Source organism: Pleurodeles waltl, chromosome 8 (assembly GCF_031143425.1).
Source record: "Pleurodeles waltl isolate 20211129_DDA chromosome 8, aPleWal1.hap1.20221129, whole genome shotgun sequence".
NCBI lineage: Eukaryota > Metazoa > Chordata > Amphibia > Caudata > Salamandridae > Pleurodeles > Pleurodeles waltl.
The window spans coordinates 879086180-879113959 of NC_090447.1; the positions used below are offsets into that span (position 1 = coordinate 879086180).

Here is a 27780-nt window from a genome sequence, read left to right on the forward strand (position 1 = left end):
TCTAGGGAATAGCCCTATGAGTTATGTGATGGACAGTGGATCAGGGCTATTCGTCCGGGGCGAGGGGAGCTGGAGTGGCCACCAGAAATTCCTTGCTTTAGTAGTCCTGATATCAGAAAGCGGTGTTACAGCCCCGTGGGTCTGATGGACACCAGCGATGCCTACAGCCTCGAGGCGGAAGCAGGGAACAGACAGACGTGTCAATCTTTAACAACATGCTTGCAGGAATAGAAGTTGGCTGCAGAATGTTGTGAGATTGTGGAATAAACGTTCCGAACTTCTTGTGAACTCATTCACGACCAACGCAGAGTCGGGGATAATAAATGCATGTCACAAGCGTGTCGATGCTACTCGCAGAGCGGACTTTTTTTTTCTTGGTATCAACTATGAAAGCCCATATATTACGCAGATAGATGTCTTCTTTGTTTAGTTGTTTACTTGCATGACAAAATGTAATAAAAATAGTAAACACAAAACCCATTTAAAAAATAAAAGTCCCTTTGAGTGCACAAAACTAATGTAGAATATTGGTTTTGAAATTCCCTGGTTGTCATGGTTGTTGATGGTTTGTTTTAGTGATGGTGTGTTTATACGCTAGCAACAAATTGTTGTGTGATTATCGGTAGCTTGCTTACAATTTCAGTATCCTGTGCACAAATTGAACACATTGTTTCTCTTTATAAAAACAGCGATCTAGCGCAGTATGTTATTTCTTTTGTTCACATAAACGGTGTCCTCAAGCTTGTTAAATGTAATATCTAATTGTGGCAGCAGCAAAAATCACGCCGTGGCAGCAGCAGGAATAACAGAAAGGTAGCAAGTGTCTGCATGTTTGATACCTCTTTTCAGTGCAGTTGGCGGGGCTGTCTAGATGTTGTTTCTTATTTTCCAGTTAGGGTTCTGTATAACTTAGCTTTGGCGCACCAGGACAGGAGTTCTGGACACACAAAACAGGTCACTGAGCCATGAGCTGTGAGAGAGGGACACAAAGTATCACAAATGTTTGCAAAGGTGGAAAGCCACGGCTTGGCCTCTTAGCCGCCTTTCAGGGTTCACACTGCAGGCGGTTGACACCGTAAAGGCACTAAAATGGTAGACATTGCCGTTTATAAACGTTGCATTCCTTTCAACGTATCCTGTAAGCCAGAAAAAAAGGCTGGCTATGAAACCAAGCCATTTATAATATTCCCAGTGTTCCATCTATCATACATTAAAAGTAGATTAGCATAAAAAACATTAGGAACTCCATGTGTATGTTGGGTGCGGTTATGGTATATACACCCAGCATCCATCTTTTTCTGTGTATTTGTCCTACGTTGATTTCCTTCTTGGAACTGCACCACACTATCCAATGATTTCTTCAGTCACGTTTTTTTGTTTGAGGTTTGCACTTATCATTTCGAGATTTTACATTCATTTTGGTTGGTTATTCTGCTCTAAATATGGTGTTGCAGGACGATGAAAAACTGGGAAATCTAGCCTTCTAGGAATTCTATTACGAGTCTTTGTATGTTCATGAATGTCTCACTGTAAATGTGGTTTGGTTTCCAGTTGACCTATTGATGAATTATTAGGGCAGATAAGAAGTAAGGCAGAGGCTATTTCAAATATTAAAAGAACTGCCCATGTACAAAACATATTTGTTAAACTGACAATATTATTGTGTTTCTTTTAAGCAATTCAGTTTTTTTTTTCCTTGTTTTTATTGGAATACTTTTGCTCCAAGGGATTTACCGTCATGTATCAAGTAAGAAATTAGCAATGACCGAACATGGAAGTACATTTAGTTTACACATTTAAATGCCAAGGCAGGAATAGCGGGAATAGTGTGTACCTATCCAGACCACTGACGAGGTAAAGCAAAATTACATTAATAATAAGAGTCCCCAAATAAGATGTTCAGGAATTACAAAGCATTCCAAAACTGTTCAACAGCATCAATTGTTCCAAAGGACCTTTTACAAATGTCCTTTACCGAGGTGTAGGAGGGCGGTAGCCTAAAGTAAAGCTCCATGAATCGAGCTTCTAATGTTAAGATCCAAAGAGTGTTGCAGCTGCTGTTTCTAATGTTCAAATGTGAATGAAAAGCTGATTGTACATTGAATATAAAATGTATTCTCCCTTTCTTTGGACTAATGCTTGTTGAGCAGAGGGTGATAATTACAATAAACTGTGTCCCTTTGTGGTTTGATTATTTAATGCCATCGCCAGGCTTTTTGTGAGGAACATAATACACCTAACATTGGATGAAATCCAAAAGTCCTTAAAATAATGTAATTCCCACAAAATACAGGTTGTGAAACGTCTTTCCTTTGTGCAATAACAGTAGTCAAACATGATATATAATTTATGCCACAGACTTGAACATATATGTTGCAGAATAAAAAGTGTTTTGGGGTACAGTTTTACTAACAAATCTACAGTAAAACATTCTATAACTGTGGTGTGTTTATCATATTCAGTGGTATTATGATAGTACAGCCGTAGTATTAACTTTGCCCATACTCACAAGGTCCATTAAGGACTCCCACAGTACTGGCTTACGTTCCCTTTGCTGCAAAAAGCACCCACGAGAAAGAGCCCACAATTGTTTGGCTCGCCTCTAACTCCTCATAAACTGTCTGGGGGAAAAAATAAAGAAACGCATTACAATAACTTTATACGTTGACAGTGCATTCCTTGTACAGTTAATTAGATAAGGGTTCGCGGTACGGTACATTTCGCAAAGTTTCCACAAAAAAGAACACATTGGTTCAGGGTTTTAATATCCCACCCTTCCTGTGTGCCACCCTGGAAGTGGTTAAGCTAAGGACGCAGCCTCACCTGTCCTCGTAACTTCTAGAAGATCCTTTGCTCATAATGGGGTTCAGGGGTAAACATGAACAGGGTGCTGTGGTTTCCGTGACATGGTGTAACCACAGTAAAGTGCCATACACCGCCTTGTATGTACAACACATACTCACTCTGACCCACAAACATACTGACCACTCCTAAACTCTATCCCCACCCAACCCAGTCCCTCCCCTTATAAATACCTGCCCCAAAACCTACCTAAATGCTGCTAGGGATACACCACCACATCACTGTCAAGGAAGCCACTAGGGGGGGGGCACTCTGCCTTCTGGAAAGTGGTTATGGTTGCAGCCTGCAGTAGATGGGAAACTGTTACTGCGGAACAGAGCTTACCTGCTGAAGCAGCTGCATTGAAATTGTGTTAAAAGAAAGGCATAGTAATCTGAACGTGGACTGGTTTTCAAACCAGGAATACGTGTACCTAGTTTAATCATGGTTTAGTTTTGGGACATCATCGTACTTGAAACAGGTTTATAATATGATGACATATTTAACATCAAATATATCACAGACAATCTTGCCAACAAGACCTCCGAGGGAAAACATTCCTTTAACATCAAAATATTAAAATACGTTCCAGATTCTGTTAACTTTTCTTTTTATACTCAATTGGGCGAAATAAATGCATTTGTGATGTGTCTAGTCACACAGCTCCAATATTTATATCACCACTTGCAGTGTGCTTCTTTTGGCGTTCGAGATGCACTTTCTTGGATGTACCTTTTCCCACGGGAACGGGCCGAGTCGGCCTGTGTTGTCTTTTGCTAGTGTTGGGAGTAACTGAGGTGGGGGAGTTTTTAGAATCACTAAGTGCATTCTGCTGCACATATTTGGCAAAACAAGGTGTTTTATCGTTGGTCTTGTTATTGAACATTATCACGATAGTTTGGCATGAGAGCTATTTTAAAATTAAAAATATGTTTCTGCTCCTCTCTGGGAAAATACCAAAGCAAACTAAGAGTTGGAAATGTTTGGACTAACATGCTGTGGAGGAAATGCTTTGATCGTCGGCGATATTGTCCCAGCTCAAAGCCCCTGTCATTGTTTTTAAAACAAAAAAGTGTAGTCATACAAAACATTAAAGGTACAAAACGGCACGAAAATGGAGACGTGCTCCTGTTTTCATTTTGACATCTGTTACCCTCCAAAGTCTTTGGGAAGCAGGTGACTGCTCGCTGAGAGACCTGTACAAGCAAATGAAGGAAAGAAAAGACACAGCTTCTGGGCATTAGTCTAATAACAGTTGTCCTGAAAGGAAAGAAGCACATATGCAGTTGAATGAGGTGTGTGCATGGACAATGCTTAATGTGATATTAACATTCTGATACAAGTTTCACTTTTTTCCAGTTAAAAGGTGAGAGCAAGCCAGTTTCTTATAAGAAATGCCTATTCGTTTTAGAAAATGTTATGCTCTGCGAGAGATTGAACTAAATAAAGGCTACTGATTTCCCTTTTCGCCTGTTTCCTCTTCGTCGTGCATAGGAACAATGTAAATACAGCTTGTTGACCCAAAGACCAGACAAAGAGCACTCCACCAAGTGATCACACTTTCACTAGCTCCTTAATCATTGACAAAGGAAGCCGGTCTGGTGTTGGCCATCAGCCTTTTAGCTGTGCCAGTGCTTTTTATTTTGCCGCGGTTCTTATAAAACATTGTTGTAGAAGCTACCAGCCCTTTGCAATAGTGCAAAAAAAGGAAAACAGCAAATACATATTTTTGCTCTGAAAAAGCACACATTGCTGTAGTATTTCCTGCCACCAAATGGAACTAGTTTGAGTGTGGATGTGTTCCTTAAAAAAAGGACAGCATGCCAATACGCATAGTGAAGTTAACTAGTTGATGAAGTAGGCTGAGCCAGTGCCCCATGCTGTATGCAATACTGTACACAAAAGTGATCGATGGAATCCCTGACTTAATCTTAACCACTAGTAATCACTCTGGCCCCATCCCATTGCTATTTTACACACTATACCAAGTTCGTGACTGTGTCACTGGAACCAAGCTACACCTGGCTGATGAGCCCTAACCCAAGCAAAAACGGTCCTGGGTTGCTTGTGTTCCTGCTCAGGGAGGACCTGGCCTGGCATTTTGAGCTGAACTGTTCCCACTGGAGTAGGGTCAAGACTGATTTGTATATGGCTGGGTCTAAATTGAGGTGGTAAGGTGTGCTAAATAATGATGGGCTGGAATGTGGCTCCAAGTGATTACAAGTGGCTAAAATTAATTCAAGCATTCCAGTCATCACGTTTTGTATGCTTTAGTTTGCTGTAGTGAACAGAGAAAAATAGAAAAATGTGTAGGACACAACAGACCAGTGGATAAAGATGGTTGGCTAAAAACCCAGATATATATCTACAACATCTCACAACATGACAATCCCTTCCCATTTGTAATGAGGAGGCGGAACAAGTACTTGCACTGAGCTTCTTCATTGTTACATTGTGCAGACAACAAAAAGTAACAGCCCAACACGTTTCGGAGCCCTTGCTCCTTGGTCAGGGGTGAGGGTCCATTGTTTGTGTTCACATTAATACCACCACATAATGACTTATTCGATAGTCAGTGTAAAAAGACTAACAAAAACATGCAAATATTCCGCCCAATGTTTCAGGAAAAGTGATCAAAACATCTGACAAAGGGGGAAATATAGTTGTAATGGACTGTAGTAGATACTGTAAAAAAATATGGAGGCGATTTATTGGTTCAAGATAGCTATGAAAAGCTAAAAACAAATCCCCAAAAAGAAATTATGAGAGGATTTTATGAAAGATTAAATGTATGGGATGAAGGGGGGTCTGCTGGAGAATGAGGAGTTGGAGTATTTAAAAAAGATATATACACTAACACCTATCATATATGTGTTACCAAAAATACATAAGAGTATAAGTAATCGCCCGGGACGTCCAATAGTTAGCTCCTGTGACTCCTTATTGGAGAATGCATCATGGCTTATAAAATGTTCTTGTTCCCATATGTTGCAGCACCTTCATTTTACATTAGAGATTCCATGGATATTTTTTTACAAATTAATGGCATACCATGGAAATAGGAATATATATTGGCTACAGTAGATGTGTCACTATACACCTCAGTAAAACATGAGGATGGTCTGAAGCCTGTGCATACTTCCTACGCAGCAGATCATTGAGCTTATTGGAACACACACATGTTGCTGGAAATTATTAGGTTTCGCCTAACAATAACATCTTAATTTTGAGGGAGAATATTGTATCCAGAAGAAAGGGACAGCTATGGGAACATCTTTTGCTCCAACTTATGCCAACCTAACGATGTGGCACTGGGAGGCTGAATGTGTGTGGACAGAAGATAATGCCATGGTTCTCAGTAAGGTCATTTTATGGGTCTGCTTTATAGATGACCTGTTTCTAATATGGGAGGGTGAACAGGATGAATTGGAGGTATTTCTAAATTCCCTAAAATATAATCCGCTTGGGTTACAATTTACATTTGAAACAAGCAAAGACAAAATAACCTTTTTGGATATAGAAATTTATATGGACGTTGAAAACATTTGCACAAGATTATATCGTAAACCCACGAGCTGCAATAGTATCTTATTTGCAAATAGTTCACATCCCAAAGCACTTGGAGTGCGCCTTATAGAGAATTTCTGAGAGATAGGAGAAATTGTTCAGAGGTGAATGATTTCAAGATACAGGATGACGAGATGTTCTCAAGATTTGTAAGACGAAGGTACCCAGTATCCGTATTAGAGGATGCCATGAAGAGAGCAATGGAAAAAAACAGAGAGGACTTATTAGTCTCAAAGAGTATGATAGAGAGGAAAAAGGAACAGGAACTCATCATTAGATACACCATGGATTAACACTGCTCATATAAGGAGATTAGAAAAGCTCTCAGAAAAAAATGGAGAGTTTTCAGAAAAGGTGACAAGCTATGAGATTGGGTAATAGAGCATCCAAAAGCAACATACAGAAAAACACCATCTTTGAATGATCTTCTAGTTAGAAGCTATTTACGGGTACAAAAAACTGGAACAAAGAACTGGCTCCAAAGTAAGGGCTTTTTTAAAATGCTTTAAATGCAAGGCCTGTCGATATGGTACGAACATGTCTTGATGGATCCATAAGGAAAATTGGAGAACGGATAAAATGTGAATCCTTTTTCATAGTATATTCTCTGGAGTGTGGCTGTGGCAAAAAGAACATAGGAAGTACAGAAAATAAATTCAAACTCCGTATATATTGCAACATTTAAGAGCTATAAAGAATAAAGATTACTCCTATGTGATTGTGAAACATATTTGGGAACAGCACACTGGAGAATATAACAATTTATGTTATTAAGGGATCCATCATGTTAGGAGGAGATCGTGAATTGGCCCTCAGAAGATCAGAGTCAAGGTGGCTAATGATAATTGGAACAGAAATACCTTGGGGTTTGAATACGAACACTGAACTTCATGTACATCTCTGATTGCAGGGGGACGATATGTTGATATGTTATATATTGATATTTTTGGACTTGATATTTTTGGACTGGATATTTTAGGATTTAGAGTTTGGAATGCAAGAAGTTAAATTTATATTTGTTCTCCTTCACTTCTACTCCTGCTTCCCCTTTTCCCCCTTTTTTCCTCCCTTTTTTCCACCCTTTTTTCCCCTTATCCCTCCACTTTTCCCCCACCCCCAATCCCCCACCTTTTTTCCACCCTTTTTTCCCCTTCTCCCTCCCGTTTTTCCCCCACCCCCAATTTCCCTCTTTTCCCCCTCTCTCTCTTTGAAGAGATCGCAAACTGCAAAACGGATATTAGATCACGATCAGGGGGGTATATGGAGGGATAATATGGGACCTTGTGGATGGATATTTCTAGTGTGGGTAATGAAATGCGGACTGGATTAAAGGGGTGAGGCTGAACTTTCTCATTAAGACCCTCTGGGTTAGAAGTGCTCTTCTAGACCACAAAGTATATAGTGGAAGTTTAGTATCATTTAGGTGAGGGTTATTATAATACATTATAAGGAATTGGGTAAATGTGTATTAATTTCCTGGTGAGATCAGTAGAGGACCTTGGAAGGGGATGGGGATTAGAGGAAGTTTTCAAGTTTTCTAGCTTGAGAGGGTGGATTATTCAAATTTATAGTTACTTATGGTTACATAATCTCATCTAGCATTGTGATTAGCATATTTAGCACTTTATAATTATTGCACATAAAGCACTTCAACAACCCATTACCCATTTCTGTTTATTGATCTGTAACTGTCAATGTCCTTTTGCATAGTAATATTATAGTTGTGTACAGCCTTTCTTGCTGAAATGCTTTGCCATGACAAATGGTGAAGGCAAACCCTTCCTCGATGGGATTCTGCTTAATGTATGACGCAGACTACTTTATCTGAATGATGTTCAAGCACGTTCAGCTGCAGGATTTTGCCGCTCCATTTAGCTATTGAGGAATTTTCTATATATATTTGTGAAAGGAGATTTTTCAATGACTAGGACAAACTGTGAGCCTCATAAAGGGATTAAATAGCATTGTACATTGCATGGAACTGTTAGGCTACCATGCATCTCAGGAAGTGATCTGGAGGTCTATATAAAGACAACATGGTAACTGTCCAAATGAAAAATATGGAGGCATTCGAGAAGAAGCCGCTGTGAGGTTAGAGAATGGAGCCGAAGACCTGTCCATTCATGAACTGATGGGCCATGAAGAACTCGAAGATAGAGGTCTCCTTTGTCTGCAAAGCTCATGGCTTTATTAACCACCTACACCTATATTGTTGTTTCCGTGCTGCAGTGAGAATCCAATCCAGATCTTTATGATTTGCTGCAGGTGGTGGAAGTCAACGTGGTTTGGTAGCTAGGGTAGCCAAGGTTTAAGCTTCAGTGGTAGTTGAATAATTCATTGACATTTTTTTTTTCAAGAGTGCCGGTGTCAGGTTGGTTTCAGCGTGGGTGGCAAGTTGCTTGTCAAAGACGTGTTACTGATGACTGGGGAGAGTGGTTTTACGTGTGAGGGTGATATTTTGATTACTACAGTGTTGCTACAGAAACTTGTCTGTCGAAAAATACGTATTATTTGTCAAAATATTTGCACCCTCCTCAAAAGTTGTTTTTAAAGTTCCATTTACACTTGCCTTTTAATATAACCGTGCATGAATATGGGGATTTGATTTCCCTCAAACCCCCCAAAATTGTTAACCAGGATTAATAACTACTGCATAATAAGAACCAAAAATGCCTAAGGTAAATTTTTACTTAATTGTAGCACATTAAAACACTTTAGTGAACGTTCTACTTCTTCCATTCTCAGTGTGTTCGAATACGACCACCACCGTACAGTCGACAGAACTGTGACCGAGCTCTTAAACATTGTGAGGTCAATCATGTCTGACCACAATATATCTAACCAGTGTTTCCAAAAGTTCCCAAAAAGTTCACTTTTTCAGACAACCACACTCCTATGAAATTGTATTCAAGAAACGATACCTCGTACGAGCTGAACGGGGAAAGCAAGGGTGTCACAGGATTGGTACAAAAGAAGCCTAAAACAAGCGTAAAACTTCATATATCTTAGTGATTGGTAGTCCCTGGCCTTGAATACGATGCAGTGTCATAGAAGATAAGTGGTCATCTTAGCTCTCACCACCACACTTATTCACCACCACCACCCCCCCCCACCACCCACCCACCCACCCACAGATGAGATGATGTGTTCCACCAGCCAACATGGACCAAAGTAACAAAGCTGCAGCTCAGCCACGGTTGAGGGTCCAGTTGGGGTCCTTGAGAGGGTTTGCAACAGTGATTCACATTTCTTGTTTCGACAGTCTAGCTGCTTCCTATATTAGGGTGTTAATCTGCCACCAACAAAGCAAAACACAGTACATTTGCACTGTCCTGCAGTGAAGATCAAACGCTGGCATAAGAGTGGTCATCTTGTGTGCTGTACTGCTGCTGCCACCACGATTATAAATACAACTAAATATAAATTCCGGGGTAACACTGAGGGGCAGAAGTAATATCCACAGTGGCAGCGTATGAGAATGCTTGCATATTTACTGGGAACAAATGGCAATGACTGGTGAATACTTTGTCACCGGCTTTCTGGGCTGCAATCAGTGAATAGTACAGATACTTACACTAATCAGTTTGACCGTCCAGGTAGCAGCTGATTAATTACCTGCTCTCTTGAATGATGCCTGCAGCCGAAGGGCTCACATCTTGATAAATCGCTTCTTATAATACATTGTAGCTTGTGGTCCCTCCACAAAAAAAGCCCATCTCTAATTTCCTTAGTGCTGTGAATTTGCGAGTCTAGTCACCTGTTAATGATGTAACCAGAATCAGCAGAAAGTGTGAAAGGGAGGTCACTGAGCAGAGTTATGACTGCTGCTGAAGCAATGAAAACAATACCAGCTTTCAGCTCTTCTAAAATGTTTATCTGAAATTAAGTCATTAACAGAAAGGGGCCATTCATGGCAACATGTTTGTTTTGCACAGCTATAGTTAATTTCCGAAAGCAAGAAGCATATAATTAGTTTAGGTACCGATAAATAGTTGAATATTAATTTGTTTTAACATTTTTTTTAAATATGTTTTTTTTTGTTTATAAGTACAAAGAACAACATAGGGTAAAGTCCGCACCCGTTACAATAACGAAACAGTAGCGGGGGAAGCAAGACATCCCAGCATCGGCATGTGTACACTCAGTACAGGGGCACCCAGCAGCAGATTAGGTACAGAATAAGATTTGTGGAAAACATAATGACACTACAGTTGAAACTTGGAGCTTTGTCCCAGTCTATGCCTGGTCTGGCCATCACTGGAATTCAAGTCATAGTATTGTTTCAACATAATTGTAACTGTACTTGTTACGGTGAAGGAATAAGAGGCCATTGATTTAGCATTTTGGGGGGGAGGGGTGATTATTGTGTGTGCCTGTTTTAAAAGGATGCTGCCAGCCACCTCGGGGTTTCTTGACTTTATAAAGGATTTAGCATTCGGGTTTGTCCCTCTTTATGGCCGTGGAACTCCTCGGTGACTTGCAAAATCCTTACAGTGGCAGGGGGTACGATATCTCATATATGATGGGTATAGCTACTGCAAACTGACATGGTGGGCTACCTCATTTAGGCATGTATCTGTTTGTAGCATGCGCGTGTACATGTGCTTCACGTTTTTCACCCTCTGCTACCTTATCAGCAGAGATTCACTTTGTAAACACCCTTTAGCATGAGGGAGTGAACTCTGAGTTTGCCTTATGATCTCATGCTATAAAACTCCAGCAGCCTGGGAGACATTATTTTACTTATCTATAGATTACGAGCGTATAGTTGGGCCTGGTAAATGATTGTAGTGAAACTGCTTGTGCAGGGGTCGTTTCAAAGAATTTCCCCATTTGAAATGGGACCAAAACCTTCTCCATCTTTAGGGGAGGCTGCGGTGTTCGTATAGCGGCGTTGGATGGGCTGATTCTCTGCTCTCATCTTTAGGCCACTATGGTGAGGACTAGTACTGGATACCTTGTAGGATCGGCTGGTACAACAATTCCTAGCGTGGAAAGGAGACAACCTGCACATTTCTATTATCCTGCAAGTCACGTCCTGATTACTTGCAGTGCTATGTGAATGCTCTAGCTCTCTGAGCACAGCCATGGGTAGAGATTGGGCGTTTTTGTTTTTTAAGCATTTCCATGGGAACATGATTCATTTGGTTTTCATCTGGTAGATTTTCAAAAGGGAATTGTAAATAGTGTTTCAGCAAGCTTGTAAAATAGCTAAGGGGATTAAAGCACCCAGAAGGAATATCTGTTTGTAACCTATTCATTCTCCTGAGGTTGATAAAGTTAGCACAGTCGAGGTGGATATTAGTAATACCTAATAGTAACAACTACTAGGTCTGCTTGTGAATTACATAGTTTGTTTGGGGAGTTCAAATTAAAATCTTTTCCCAAGTGGGAAAAAGGCAGACTTACCCTTCATGACATTGGGTGAAGTTTTACCTGCTTTCCCTTAACTGATTTTTCTTTTTGCTCCTGCTTTAGTCTCTGTAGCCTAAAGGGTGGTCTGACATGTTTAACAGGGCTGTCCTAGGCTTGGCACACAAGAGGGTAGGGCTTTTAATTTTTTTATGATGTGTGTGAGCGCGTCTGACCTTATTTGATCTCTGGTAATTCATTTATAAGGGGCGCATTAGAGGTTTGATGACCTTTTGACTACGCTTAGAGTGATTTCACCATACACACAATCTTTACTCCTAGCCTAATCAGCAACAGCATCTCATTATCAACAAATCAAATTATCAAAATTTTAAGTCAGTAATCTTCACGGACCATGAGCCATGTGGCCATGAATAACCACACCGCTTAGTAAAATTTGAAAGTTTATGTCCCTATATTAACAATGTTAGTATCACGTAAATTAATCTCAAAACTAAATGATAAGCATATACAAACAACACAGGCTGACGAAAGCGGCGGAAGAATCTCAATTTAACTAATACAATAATTATTTGACATTCAAGTGTTACAGTACAAATAAATAGCATCAGTAACTGAACAACAGAGGTAGCATACATCTAGATTCAACAGGTGATCAAAATCAATTCTTAGTTAATAACATTTGTCAACACATTGGACATCCTCACTAATCTTCTAATCCGAATATCATGTTTGGGCTTCATGCAAAAGCAATTTTAGTCAAAAGTTAATTTGGAAAATATCTAACTAGGGTTCTATCAAAATAGCGGTTGGTACCTAAAAGAAATAACGAAAATCTACAAAAGAAACAATAGCATTTCGTTAAATCTCTCCTCAGTGGGTCAGCAACCTGCGATTTCTTCGTCAGTTGGACATCCCCCTAGTCATCTTCAGCAACAGGACTGTTAAAGGAACGGCTCAGTCATGGCTGGGCTCTAAATTGACTGAACCAATTAAACACATTGAACTAGGTAAACAGCATTAACGTGATTTCTCTATGAAGATGGTTATGGGGGAAAAGGAACTTCTGGAACTGCTGTGCTCCATGAACAGGAATGCCAAGGGGTAGACAATGGGATAGAACAACTGAACTGACTTACAAGAGACAGGGACTGGAGTAGGACAGGACTAGAATGAAAAAGCGACTGACTCCCTTCTGCAAAGCATAGTCTGGATATACTAAAATCCAAAAAGCATTTTCTCATCAGAAAATCATACGTTCACAGTCAAACCAATAGACTCTAAATCCTAAATCTGAACTATAACTAAACAAGCTTTCACACGTTGATGATTGGCTCTTTATCTCCCGTTCTCATCGTCATCTTCGTTACGTAACGTTTTAGTTGCAATCCTAGCTCCAGTCAGCGGGGCTATTTCTAGGCCTGGGAACATCTTCTGTTCACGCATCAAGTCTACAAAGTATCAACTTATAGTGCAGGACATTTCAATAAGCAGTTCTCATGAGAAAGTTTAAGACATTTACAAATCGCTTGGTCAGCGCAATGTGAACAATGGACAACATTATTTCTCTGCTTTCACAAAACATTTACGAACATTTATTTATGCCATGCGACTTAACATGAGGCTCTGTCGGCTAGGCCCATACCTCAAAATTAATCAGTGCTTAATATTATTTAAGAAAATACATAACATTGACTCATTCATATGGTCTATTAATACATTTTATTTCACATGTGCACATTATTTAAACTATAAGTGTGAATTATTTATTAATTGTTGTACGGGTGGTGGTGGCCACTCAAGTGGGCACTTTCTCCAAAACACACTATTTTCTATTTTAGCCTATTTCATGTAAATTCTTAACTATTAATCAATGTAAATTTATTAGTAATTAATTCAGCTTTCAGATGTGTAAACTCAAAAACATGTTTAATCTGTCTGCACTGGATATGAACCACTAGGTACAATGTTGTTTCTTTCTACAGCTTACCTTCTCTAATTGTTTGGTATCTCAGAAAGCCTTCTCCCACTATACTTCTAAAACTCTGCATTAACAATTGACATTGACATAGTTTTTTTCTTGGTATTGACCCTCTTCTTACTTTCCATCCTCTGCATACCTACTATTTCTGAGTATATTGTTCTCTCAGTCGCATGCCTGCCTGTCAGCTTCAATCCTTCCTACTGTTACTCTGCAATTAGTTGATACCTTTTTACATGGATCACAATCTCTCATCTATAAAAGCCTAGCCCTGTATACTAACATTGCCTAATATCTGCCAGCCTATCTTTCTCACCAGCCATTCACCTGAAACCACATTGCTCCTTCTAGTGATCACACCTACCTGATATTGATATATCATAAAATAACTGGAGTAAATGCATGCAATGTTTTATTATGCGCACATGAATAATCAACAATAACTATTAGATTAACCACTAAACTTGGGTTCCGTAATAGGGTACTACTCTTCGTAAAGCACTTCAGCGCCTCATTGGGGATAGAAAGCTCTATATATATATATAAATCCAATTTAATTTATATGCAGTTGCCGGGAATTATTTTTGCCACCACCACTTGGGTCCTGGAAGGAATGACTAGCAGCTGGGAAGAAAAATGGTGGCTACCCCTGAGCTGAAAAGTTCCTATTTCGTGCTACTCAAAGTCCTGCCTGGAACTTCCAGCAGTGTCAAATACACTGCTCGTCAGGAATGAATAAACTTGTCTCTGTAAGTGGCAGGGGGGGTGTCTTTTTTTCTTTCTTTTTATTCATTTATATATATTTTGTTTTACTTCACAAGCTGAGAACAACTTTAAGGTGCCACAATTGAAAAAAGAATATTCTAAGTTGCAAAGTAGAGTTGGGCAAGAAGCTAGAGGACCGGGCCAGATATCTAACTCGGGCTTGACCTTAAGTTCACTAAGACTCACAAGCCAAAAACGAGCTAAGTTGTGTGGCATCTGCTTGGCATCCAAGCTCTCAGTTTCCAAGACACCACCCCCTTTATCGCCCTCTGTCCTTCTACATCCCTGCCTATGCAAAAAAAGGAAGTGTTTGTTATTGCAGATTTTTTCTGTGTTTGATTACCCCCCATGGGGGTTTGTGGTGAGAGGGTTTTCAAATGGACTAATCATTTAACCCCCTTGGAGGGAATAGAAGTGTTTGCAAAGACCTTATGAAAGCGATTTTTTCCAAATCATTTGACCACCAAACAGATACTACTTTTTTCAAATGTTTCCCATTTTTTTCACCGAAAAGGACATTCAGAGAGTACATAAGTGTGCTTTCTCTGAAATAATCTCCTCCATAGACATATTCATATTTTTTCTTGTAAATATTAGGTAAGGCTACAGTGTGTGGTAGGGATGTTGGGCAGTCCTTCCAATAACATTGTTTTGTTATGTTAACAATATTTATAAAGTGCAAGAAATGCCCCCAAGGTCTTGGTTGCACTAGATGATTAGCCTCTGCAGAAAGACAAGAGCAGCACTAGTGAATGAGTAGTCCTGAGCTTTTTCTTGACTTGAGAAGGGCAGGAAATATTCCTGATAACTCCCAGAAGAGAATTCCAAGATTTAGTTCTAAAAAGCGAAAAAAGAGCCTCTGCCCCTACAGTATTGCTTGGCCTGTGGAATTAAAGCCGTTAAAGAGGAGTAGGGTCGAAGAGTGGAATAGTGAAAATTTACACCTGAGTTGGTAAAAAAACTAAATTAAGAAGGGCTCTATGAACAAGCCGGAGAGATTTGAAGGTAGAGTAATGTTTTACAAGTTTGCATGGAGCTCCTTGAAATAGGTGCTAGCAGAGGTCCTGATGCAAAGATTGAGTACAAGCTGGGCAGTGGTGTTTTGCTCAGACGTTGGCCACGGGGTGTACTTTTGCATTGGGCTCAGGCGCATCCACAAAATGTGTCCTTACCTTAGTGTTTAAATGAGGGGTTACTTTTTCTTTATGGTATGTGGCTCTGGGAGAGTGTACACATCTATGATGGAAAACCCTAGGAAAGCGAACTTAAGAACATCTGTCTCTCTTGTTACATGTGGTAACAACATAAAGTAAGTAATGTTTAAGTAGACCTGGATGCCCCACTCCGCCTGCTCAAAAGTCAAACGCAGTAGGTTGGTCAGATCACGGAATTCAAACCCTCTGCCACTGTACCACACCATATTCTTTCTGTGAGAACCAAAGTTATCAAGCAATGATCGAGTCAAATTCTGTCCATGAGTGAACTTTTTACTAGTCCCTTGGTGTCAAATGTGTATAGAAGAGACGTATTGAGAGTGGACAGTATTAAGAGAAAGAAAAGCAAGATAGAGTAAAATAGGCAGATAAAGGGAGTGTGTGATGTGCATGAATAGGGAACTTGGGAGTCTGTAGAGGCATCTATAGTGGTGGCAGTTCGGTAGTTGTGCCTGTGTGAGTGCTTCAGTATATGTGTACAAGTGATGGCTCTTTGTCCACAGGATTTGCAAGGGAGGATATATATATAGATATATATATATGTGTGTGTGTGTGTGTACGCGCGCAACGGTCTATGTCCTCTTTCTGTATAGTAACTGTAGCGCTAGTCCTATTGTTAACTGCTCTCTGAATGGATGAATGCAGGATTTGCTGTGCTTAGGAGTAAAATTATTTGCTCTGGATCAATATAGGTGGGATAAGTGTGAAAGTCAAAATTAAAATGTATACCTCTGGGTCTCACTCTAGTGAAACAAGTGACTAGGTCACATCTTAGTGGGCATGTTGATGTAGGCATCCCTCTGAAGTGATGCAGAGACTGTACTCAGTTGTAGGCAGTAAACGACCTATATGAATGGCGCAAACCGGCTAATTCCACAATGCATCGCCATTACTTTACAGAATTAATTAAAATCATATTTTTTTGCTGGATTGGCTGTTGTTTTGGCTCTTAGAGCTAGGCCGGGCCCTTACATCTCTGTCTCGGCTCATCCCATGAACTGTCTGGTTTGCCCACCTCTATTGAAAAACGCCAAAAATTGCCGGTTCGTATACCCCTAGATTGAGTACTACATACAGCATCAACAATATTATTATTGCCATAATACCTTGCAGCAATTAGAAGAACTGGGAAATGAGTAAACTGGATGAGGCGGCGTTGTCTCTGAAGTGGAGCACTGAAAAATAAAAAACACCTGTCCAAATATTTTCATCTTGGTTTCCCAGCTCCGCCTGTGTTTCGGAGTGGAAAGGAGCCTGCTTCCTACACTGTTTTGAGAAAACGTACGTTACAGCCAACCTAAGCAACAATAGACGAGTGGGCAAGCCTCCTAAGTATGCTTTGCGGAGTTAGGAAAGTTTGTATTGCGGTGGCATGCAGTCTTTGGTTATCGCAATAACCGCCAGGCTCGCCCTAATCGTGAGCAGTGTGCGATGAGTGGTGTATTCCCAGAGAGCTGCTGTTCCCTGGTGGGGTGCTTGCAGAGTGGTGCGCGCTGCGCTGGTGCGGGGCACGCGGCGCTCTGAGCCTTGTTTGGGTTGCTTCCAGGACGGGTGGCTGTAAGCGGATCCTCCCCCGCCGCAGAGGCTGGCCCTCATCTGTCATGCATTCCCACCCTGCCCGAGTGCGCACTCTGCAGCCGGTGAGCCTGGGAACGGCGCCCTCGCCTCCACACTGCCGGCCGCGGGCGAGGAGACCAGGAGCCGGGGCCCCGCAGCCCGAGGGCCCGCTCTCTGGCCGGGATGCAGGCGAGGACCGCGAGCAGGAGCGTGAAGAAGGAGCTGGTCATCGAGTCTCCGCAGCAGTACAAGGATGCGGGCCCGCCGGAGGTGGAGCCTGACGCCCCCGTGCAGGAGCGGGTAAGAGACCCTCGCGGTGCCCTCAAACTACCCCGCGCGCGGCAAGGGCTGCTGATTTGTTTCCCATCGACTTGGGTCCGAGAGGCAATTATTTTCTTAGAGCGGCACAAGGTGCATACATGAAAGCAAATGGTACACTTGAGTACTTAACCAGTTTGTAAAGCTCTCCAAACTAGCGCCTGTCGGTTTTAAACGCTTCTACGTTTGTCGACTGAGATTCAGGAACATGCGGTGATTGCTCAGGGTCACACCGTGTGGTTAAGAGTCGGGTCGGGAATATGACCAGGGTCTTCCGGATGCAGTAGATGTAACTATTACAACAAGTCTCGTGGAGCGTCCACCCCTCATTTGAGACCTAATCTTGCTCTGCGCTCACTGCTTTGGATTTTTTTGTGTGATTTTGAAACGTCGTTAATAGTGAGTTCCTTTTGCCTGGCTTGGGTTTCAAACACAGTTTTCCTACGTTTGAAAATTGCATTGATAGTTGAATTGTGGGCTCAGGGCTCGAGTGGGAAGTGTATTGCCGCGGTGGTTAGTTGAACTATGTCCTTATTGAAAGAAACCTCAACCGGTCTGAATGAAGCCCTGGCACGGCTTGCCACAGTGAACAGAGGGCTGAGAGATTGTGTGGTTTCTGAGGGAGTGGTTAGAAGCAAACATTGGGTTTCCTTCTCCCAGCTTGTGTGTAACGATGCCTGCAAGAAATGTCGATACAATAAGGGTGTATACACAAAAATGTAGAGAATATTTCTTCATTTGTTAGTACAGTTGTACTGCCGCAGCAGTGTATTGAAAATGTAGATTACTACCTGCATATAATTACATCCAGAGCCCCCGGGAACCTCCGTTTGTTATATTTGCTCTTTGTCACTTCATATTTCACAAACACTAGTGTCCTTGCTCGAGGGGACGACTTTTCACAATGATCTTCAGGGCTACAGAAAGGTTCTTCTTGCCTGATACTGGTTCAGATGCTAATGTATAGACATGTGTTGCTAAGATACCTCTTTAGATCACAGGTTTCACTTTTAGCGAAGCTGTCTCAGCATTTCACTCAAGTGAGGAGAATTAAATGAGTGATGTTGAGATGGGTAACAGCGACCTCTTTTGCTACTCGAAGTTTTGTCTGTAATATACGAGCACACAACACTATAGAAGAACAACCTCTACCTGCCCTGAAAAGGTTTGCCCAGCCGCTGACAATGTATAATCCTCCACTGCTCTAAAAAACTGAATGCAAATATATTTCCTACGTCATTATAATCTCTGCCCTAGGTTTTCGGTTTGTAACATGGGGATGGCTTGTTTTTGGCAGCCCCCCCAATAGTGTCCAGTATGTGTACTATAAGCATGCTCCCCTTTCTGCTAATCTAATCTCTTCTATCTCGGCTCGTCTCTTCCTATTCTCTATCCCTTGTAGTGTTTGCTCTATCTCACACCTTAAGTCTTCTGTTGTACCCTTCACTATTCCCTTTCATCTGTGGCTGTACTCGACATTTCAGTCCTCACACCACAGCCTTCGTTGTTTTCACAATTTACTCATGCCTCCTCAACTTTGGCACCATTTGCTTTTCACCAGCATCTGTATTTCCACAATTGGCGACTGACATTTCAGTTTATCAGTGAGTATTGATTTTAACCCAGTTGCTGCAAATTGCTTTGGACATTGGACTACAGCCTATATGTCTTGAAGAACAAAAATAAGGGGTACTCTGATGGGCAAAATAAAGAACTTACTGAAGCCACAGAAACCACTAGACCCCGATTTCCACTTCCAAGAAGCAAATGCAGGTCAGTGCATTTAAACAGTTTTAATCTCATCCCCCCAAAAATGGAGTAGCTGGATCTAGGAGAAAACATTTGTTAGTGGACAACTGAGATTTCCACTAGATATGAGTTGGCTCTTACTAGAAATTCACAGATCGCATTGTTGGACAGACATTTTATTTTTTGTTAAATGTAAACAAAACTGTTATCTTGATGTAGGAAAATGCCACTGTTGGCATGGTTACCCCCTCACGTTTTGCCTAGTGTTGATGCCAGCTTTGATTGGATGTGTGCTGGAACCCCGCTAACCAGGCCCCAACACCAGTGTTCTTTCCCAAAAACTGTACCTTTGTTACCAAATTGGCACAGCCCTGGCACACAGTTAAGTCCCTTCTAAAAGGTACCCCTTGTACCAAGGGCCCTGTGGCCAGGGAAGGCCTCTAAGGGCTGCAGCATGTATTATGCCAACCTAAGGGACCCCTCACTGAATACGTGCACACTGCCTTGCAGCTTGTGTGTGCTAGTGGGGAGAAAAGACAAAGTCGAGATGGCACTCCCCTCAGAGTGCCATGCCCACAACCCACTGCCTGTGGCATAGGTAAGTCACCCCTCTAGCAGGCCTTACAGCCCTAAGATAGGGTGCACTATACCACAGGTGAGAGTATAGTTGCATGAGCAACGTGACCCTACAGTGTCTAAGTCAACTCTTAGACATTGTAAGTGCAGGGTAGCCATACGGAGTATATGGTATGGGAGTTCGTCATTACGACTTCCTCACCGAGGACCAAGAAACTCCTGTGGACAGCGGACCTGTCCAGCAAGAAGACCAAGAAATCATCTTTAAAGGGACTCCTACTTCACTCCAGAAGCGTGAGTCCAAACTACTCTGCACCTGCCCCCCCTGGCTCGTGTCCAGATGAACCATCCAGACGGGACCCCCAGGCGATTCCGACCAAGTGTCCACCCTGAGCTGACCTCTCCACCCCTCCACGACGACTCCTGCAGAGGAAATCCCGAGGATCCCCCTGACCGCGACTGCCCGGGACGAAGATATCTGACGCCTGAAGAAGCACTGCACCCGCAGACCCCAAATTTGAGAGAAACCCGACCACCAGTACAGAAGTGACCAGTAGGTTGCTCTCCTCCCTGCCCAGTCGGTGGCTTGCCCGAGAAGCCCCCCTGTACCTTGCCTGCAGCGCCTAAGTGACCCCCGGGTCCGCCCATTGAGTTCCATTGGGAACCTGATACCTGTTTGCATTCTGCACCCGGCTGCCCCAGTGCAGCTGAGGGTGCGTGTTTGGTGCCTACTTGGGGCCCCTCCAGTGCTCCTCTAAACCCCCCTGGTCTGCCCTCTGACAATGCTGGTACTTACCTGCAAGCAGACCGGAACCGGAGTACCCTCTGTCTCCTAGGTGCCCATGTTATTTTGGCTCCTGTTTGACCTCTGAACCTAACTGGCCCTGTGTTGCTGTGGCTGGTTGTTTGGGGTTATCTTGAACACCCAGCGGTGGGCTACCTACGCCCTAGAGACTGAACCCGTAAGTTTGTTACTTGCCTCAAAAACTGTACTTTACTTACCTCCCCCAGGAACTGTTGAAAACTGCTGTGTCCACTTTTAAAATAGCTTTTTGCCATTTTAAGGAAAACTGTGTATATTGTTTATTCTATTCAAAGTTCTAAGTATTACTATGCAAAGTACCTTTTATTTAATGTACTTACCTGCTAAATGAATCTTGTGGTTCTAGAAATAAATTAAGAAATAATACTTTTCTATATAAAAACCTATTGGTATGGAGTTAAGTCATTGAGTGTGTGTTTTCTTTTATTGCTTGTGTGTGTACAACAAATGCTTAACACTACCCTCTGATAAGCCTAACTGCTCGACCACACTACCACAAATAGAGCATTCATATGATCTATTATTGCCTCTGTCAAGCCCCTCCGGGAACCCCTGGACTGTGTGCACACTATATTTCATTTTGATATAGAGCCAGCTTCCTACACTTGACATTAGAAAAAACACAAAATATTGTTGCAGAAGGTCATATCGGAAGGGTGACTATGGCCTAATGAAAAGCAAATGTTGCAGATGTACCAGATATCTATAAGCAATTGTAAGTCACTGTTGTTCACTAAAGCACCCCCTATGGTACCCCACTACACCTTTCCTGGGTTCCATTATGATTTCCTTATGTCACTCTAGTGCTTCCCTTGCTTTGTTCATCTGAACTGGAGGCCTTAGGTGCCTTTCTGCTTAGGGGTAGGTGACTTCACCGAACCATCTAATATTTGTATTTCTTTTGCTTTGAAAACTGCATTGTTTTGCATACTTTGGTTGCAATGTATGAGAGCTTTGGCTCTTTGTGAAGCAGTGTGGCGTTTTCCCTGTGTATACGTTTTATTAATTTGAGGCATTTTATACTGCAAATCACTGCCAGGATCTGTCCACTAGAGAATTTCATAAACATTTAAGTAGGCAGCATGGGCTACAGTGATATTTGAACTGAGGAAATGATTCCTAATATAATGTAGCTGTACTCCTGTGACATAGCATGATGCTGATGATTCCTTGAGTTACAAAACCATTTGTTTTGTAGAGAATGAGGAGGAATGATGCCCCCAGTCTGAAATCTAAGCTTCCCCCATTCACATGGTGGGACTAGTTATAGTGCACTTATACCAATTCTGAGCACTGTGGTTATACCAGTGCACCACGTAATATGTGAAAAGATACCAACCAGCAGATTTAGCCTTGGGGTTGGGTATGGAGATTGGCAACAGTTCAGAACCTTCAAACTCTGTAACATCACTCTTGTAGTGTTAGGCCACTGTGAATGTTCCTGGCCCCAAGAGAATAGTTAGATGTTGGTCTGGACGCAGAAGGGCTGCACATGGCTTTAAACTATGCTTCGGGCATACCAGGTTTAGAAGGTTTTGGCAGATCTACTCCCAACGTTGCAGAACAGTATTCTGGAAGGCCTCGGTTTAAGTATATTGCTGTCATTAAATGCATGTAAAAAACTCCTGTTTTGAATACTCTAACCCAGAAAAAAAGCACTGCTTTTCAAAACAGAGTTGAGTTGTTTGTTTGTTTGCATAGGTGCATGCGCATTTTTGTTGGCTTCCATGTATCTTAAATCACTTTTCATTTGTAACATCCTAGAAAGACACACTAATAGCCAAAGGAGTACAAGCCTGGGATATGAGAATTTCAGTTATTAAAGGTTATTAATATGTTCTATAAATGTTTCAGTTTGTGCTGTGGTATCGGAACAGTACTGACCACATACATCATGCTCGTAGGTTTGCTAATGCATCAAACAGAAGCCTCTCTGTGGAATGAATGACCATGAACAACCAGGAAGTCTTCTTTGACCGGTTCTTCTAAGTTGGATTGACTTGTGGTGTGTCGTGACCTATACCTGGAAGGCCATTTAAAGTACCATATCAGGTTTCTTTCACTGGTTTACGTTCATGGTCATTTTGAGTTTTTTCAATTATTGAAATTTTCAGCAACCATGAGCTTCTTTTGTTTCTAGAAAATATCCCCAGATCATTCTTGTTTGATCCTAAGGTCCTTGGATGGCCAATTCCTTCCATAAAGGCATACATGACGCTTAGTATGCAAGTTATTCCTCTGCAGTTATATCCGTTCTCGTATTCCAGCTTGTTTGGTTATAGCTTACACTGTTCACGTCGTGGTGAAAGCTCTTCCAGGTTTTCCCCTTCAAAACTGTGGGTCTGGTTAGCCTTGGAATGTTTCTTTCAGTACTATCCTGATTTCGAAGACCACTACACAACTGGGCTGTGGTCGATCCATGATGATCTATTAAACCACTAAAAACAAGTGTTTCGCTCAAGCTCCCAATTACCCTATTACTTCTTACATTTGGCCTATTTCCCTGGCTCCTGATGGATTACCCAGTTAACCTTTAAATCCAAACATGAGGGAAAAGAAGACATTTCCCCTGAGAGCCTGCCAAGGAGGGGATTGTTGGTGTTGAAAGATGCTGTGTGCGTTAGTCCAAATGTAGGAATGTAATTCAAAACAATTCTTTTAGGCAACAAAAATTGAGTTAGTTCAGTAAAGACATTGCTTAAAGAAATGTTGCGTTTTTTTTATTTTACTAAGTAGTACCAGGTTGCGTGGGTTCTAGCGATTTACAGTTTGAGTTGGAATGTTATTATTTTCGGCCAGCTGGTTTGCTGAGCATTGCTCCGAGTTAATGCATCCAGTGGTTTGAAAACAGAGAGCAAATATACTCACATGAGAGGGGGCATCAAACAGCTGTTCCAGAGGAAATGTGCGGCCTTTGCGGAATAGCATGTCCCCACAGACCAAAATGACTTCTGCAGAAGAATGTTTCTTCATGCATTAATAAGGTTCTTTATAATTAGCTCGGATTTCTGTATTCTGGGCTGTTTCAACTGTTTAGTCTTTGCTCACTTAATACCAGACTTGCTATGGCCCTGCAACATTTTTCTTTTTCAGATTAAGAATGAATGCGGTGAATCAGGTAATTTTGTTTCTTGACACTGAGTTCAGATGCAAAGTTTTTAATGTCCTCAGTTAACCAGCGTTGAATTTAGTACCACAACATTCCTTCAAGTTGGTAGAAAATAAACGTTTAGTTAAACATATAAATTCTCCTAAGGTAAAACGGGTTACTCATCATGCTTTAAGAAGAGCTTGAAGCACTCCTAAGAAAAGGATGTGTTGTTACTCTGATGTGCTGGAGCTTCCCTGAGACTTTCAAAGACAGTTTGGCAGGTCATGTAAGGTAGCTTTTGTTACCTTTTATTGTTGAGATTTTTCTTATAGAGGACGAGGATGCTATCCCAAGTTAGTAAACCTTTGAGAGAAGGTCACTCGGCTCCAAAAATATGTAATGAACCCCTTACTGTTGAGAATTGAGCACAGTTGTGGAAGTTGTTGCCCCCCCTCCCCAGAAGTGTTCTTTAAACCTTTTAGGTAAGGCGTTTGGAGACGGAAGTTAAGCTGTGACTAGCAGTTTATTGTGTCTCTTATCCATTGTAAAACTGGTGTTCTATGGTGAGAGTTTATAAAGCCCTTCTAGCCCCAATAATGCCATTAACTGTAATACTAGTCTATTGTATTATCTGTGTATGTGGACTCATCTACGTGTGCAGTACAATTAGCCCTCTCAAAGAACGTATACAAGAACATATCAGAGCGATTAGAAACCATATTGCCACATATCTTCTTGCTGCCTACTTCAACCTGCAACATGAAGAGAATGGCATTCTCAATATCAGATTTCATGGCATTACCCATGTATCCACATCACCCAGATTGGGGGATAGAACTAAGGATCTACGTAAGTGTGAGGCGAAATGGATACTGAAATTACGGGCCGTAGAAAAGGGTCTTAACATTGACAGTTAATTGCATGTATTCTTACCTTAACTCAGTTTTGTTATAAATGTGACCACCCCCCTCAATGGTATCCCCCTCATGTTTACACTATTGTTACATTGTTTCTTCTTACGGTTTTCTATGTATAACTTTAGTACTATACGTGTTTTTTCCTGCACCCATCGAATGTGTAGTCATGTCTGCAATTGTTTTTTTGCTATACCAACCTAGTATGGATATTCTTTTTTCCTAACCTACACTTGACTTTGCGTCTTATCTCCGTTCTGTATACAAATGGGGGTTTGACATTCCTTTACGGCCAATGGCCTTTGATCCGTGTCTACTTATAACAATTTATCTTGATGTTACCACATGTTTGACTTTATGGATATATACATAGGCTATATGTGTTTCTTTTTGTACTATGTACTCTCTAATGTTCTCCAACATGTTTTACTTGTATTGACAATTTGCGTTACCCCTACTATTGTCTTTGGTTTGTTTACATGGTGTAAATGTTCTTTGCATTGCACACTTGAATAAGCACTCTGTGTAATATTTATCTTTAGTATCTAATTGGTACTATCATATGCACGCACTGTCGCCATTACTGGTATATATAATATATGTGCAAACTTGTCTTCTATTTATGACCATGTTAATACTGTGTCTCAAACTGTACATTGAACCTGATTTCTAAGGTACTAATGCTCTTATGTTGACGGATATGTCCAATTACTGTTACTCGTGTTTTGTTTAACACTCTTAGTTTTGCATGTGGTGTCCTTTACATTGTTTGGCTCATATATGGACTTTTAGCTCCTTTCACAGTTTCTCTTCCGCTTTCAACATGGCCGCCGCCTTTCCCTACTGTTCCTGTCTCAATTCTAGCAGTGGTTTACACTGCTTTGGCAAAATTACTTCTTTTTCTCCGACCTTCCTTTATTTTGTTGACTCGTTATCGAGTAGTCCTTTGTCCATTTCCATGACATATCTGGCATTTAACACCGGAGTTTCCCACGATGCCATTCATACTGACTCCCGTTACGCGGGAATCTGCTTAACAGGTAGGCCTCCTTCCTCTCTTTGAACAATAGTGACCCTATCGGTGGGTTACTCATCCATGTAACTTTTTGCTCTCTCTGATCTAACGTTACTGACACCCAATATCCCTACTAGTTCTACCTACGTACGCGTCAGCCTTTTTGACGTACCATGCAGCCTTTTGCCTTACTCTTGCATATTTTTTCCAGGACTACGCTAGGACTTACCAAGGTCCTCCTATCTTTATACTTAATATTTGATCTACACTTCCTACCTGGGCGCACCTATTTACTTGTCTAAAACAGGTAACTAATTTAATTAATTAATTAATCTTTACCATTTTTCTGCTTTCCCGTTTTGCTAGCCCCTTTTTGACTACTTTACTGACGGCTTTGTTTTCCTTTCCAGTTTTTACTATGTGTACAAAATCCCACCTTGGAACTTTCTACATTTCCGCCCATACTTTAGGTACGATTAAGGCCGCTGTTCTTCTTTTTCTTCTTTAGGCACGCATTCTTCCGTTTATTTGACTCACTACAGTTCTTACTTTATTTTGGGCACTACATACCCATTCCACGTGGGTTCATCAATATACTTACAGTTTTGAAACACTATCAAACAATTGCTTTGGGGTTTTCTTGTACTAAAGAATATATACATTTCATTGGTTTGGTCTGGCAGTATCTTTGGAATAATATCACAGTTTTTACCACTGTGGTTTCTCATAATGGTGCCTGTTCGCTATCTTGTCTACTTTGAGTGCCATTTCTATTATCTTCTCTATTTGCACTACTTACTGGGTTTACTTACCTTTGGTATATGCACCCAGCTACTTGTTTGTTACTTTCAAATTTTTGCTTTTGACCAGTCCGGACAAAATGAAACATTAGTGTGTGTGTATATATATATATATATATATATATATATATATGTTCGATGGCATGTGTAGCTGCAGATACACATGCTGTGCACATCCCGCCATCTGGTGTTGGGCTCGGAGTGTTACAAGTTGTTTTTCTTCGAAGAAGTCTTTTCGAGTCACGAGACTGAGGGACTCCTCCCATTTCGACTCCATTGCGCATGGGCGTCGACTCCATCTTAGATTGTTTTTTTTCCGCCATCGGGTTCGGACGTGTTCCTTTTCGCTCCGGGTTTCAGGTCGGAAAGTTAGTTAGAATCTTGGAAAAATCGTCGGTATTGTTTGCGTTCGGTATCGGGTTAGTTACAACAGATCGACACCGAATTAAGAAGAGCTCCGGTGGCCCTTTGGTTTTTTTTTCGATCCCCGTCGGGGCCTGGTCGGCCCGGCCACGTGTCTCTTCAAGGCTGATGGAACGGACCCCATTCCGCTTCTGTCCAAAATGCCATAACAAGTATCCATATACAGATCAACACCTGGTCTGTAACTTGTGTTTGTCACCAGAACACAAGGAGGATACTTGTGAGGCCTGTCGAGCGTTTCGGTCCAGGAAGACACTCAGGGACCGAAGGGCCAGAAGACTGCAAATGGCGTCGGCGCCGACAGGACAAGGGCGTTTCGAGGAGGAGGAAGAAACAATCTCCACCCAGGAATCAGACTCGGAGGAGATCGATCCCGATGAAACGCCGAAAACCGTGAGTAAGACGTCGAAGCAGAGAACTCACGAGAAGACCGCTAAAGCCCAGGGGACGCCACCGCCAACAGGCCATGGCTTAACCCGAAAAATAGGTGACCGTCCATCGGCACCGAAAAAGGGCGAGCTACCGGCACACAGCAATCTTGGGCCCGAGATAGTGGCTCCGAGAAGATTCGGCATCGAGACAGCGGCACCGAAATGGGTCGGCATCGAGAAGGCACGACGCCGAAAATAAAAAAGGTTTTGTCCGAGCCGAAAAAGGCAGGCGAAAAGGTTTCGGTACCGAAACATCCGGCCTCGGAACCGCAAAGAAGTTCCTATTCAGGGGAACAAGGACTGTCCTCACAAATGAAGACACACAGATTTGAACAAGAATTA

The 27780-nt window shown here is 41.7% G+C and overlaps 1 protein-coding gene across 9 annotated transcripts in view; it reads left to right on the forward strand.

Annotated features, from left to right (window-relative positions):
- The window catches only part of DOCK9 (dedicator of cytokinesis 9), a 989328-nt gene that overhangs the window by 230994 nt on the left and 730554 nt on the right, over positions 1 to 27780 (forward strand). For 3 of the 9 annotated variants that reach the window (XR_011194943.1, XM_069205170.1, XM_069205172.1), the window contains exon 1: positions 17365 to 17598. The exons of the other annotated variants lie outside the window; for them this stretch is intronic. Coding sequence is in view for 2 of the 3 variants with exons in the window: in XM_069205170.1 (XP_069061271.1) it covers positions 17482 to 17598 (117 nt within the window). In the remaining variant the exon portion in view is untranslated. Of the gene's footprint in view, positions 1 to 17364; positions 17599 to 27780 lie in introns of those variants that run through there. 9 annotated transcript variants of the gene reach the window in all.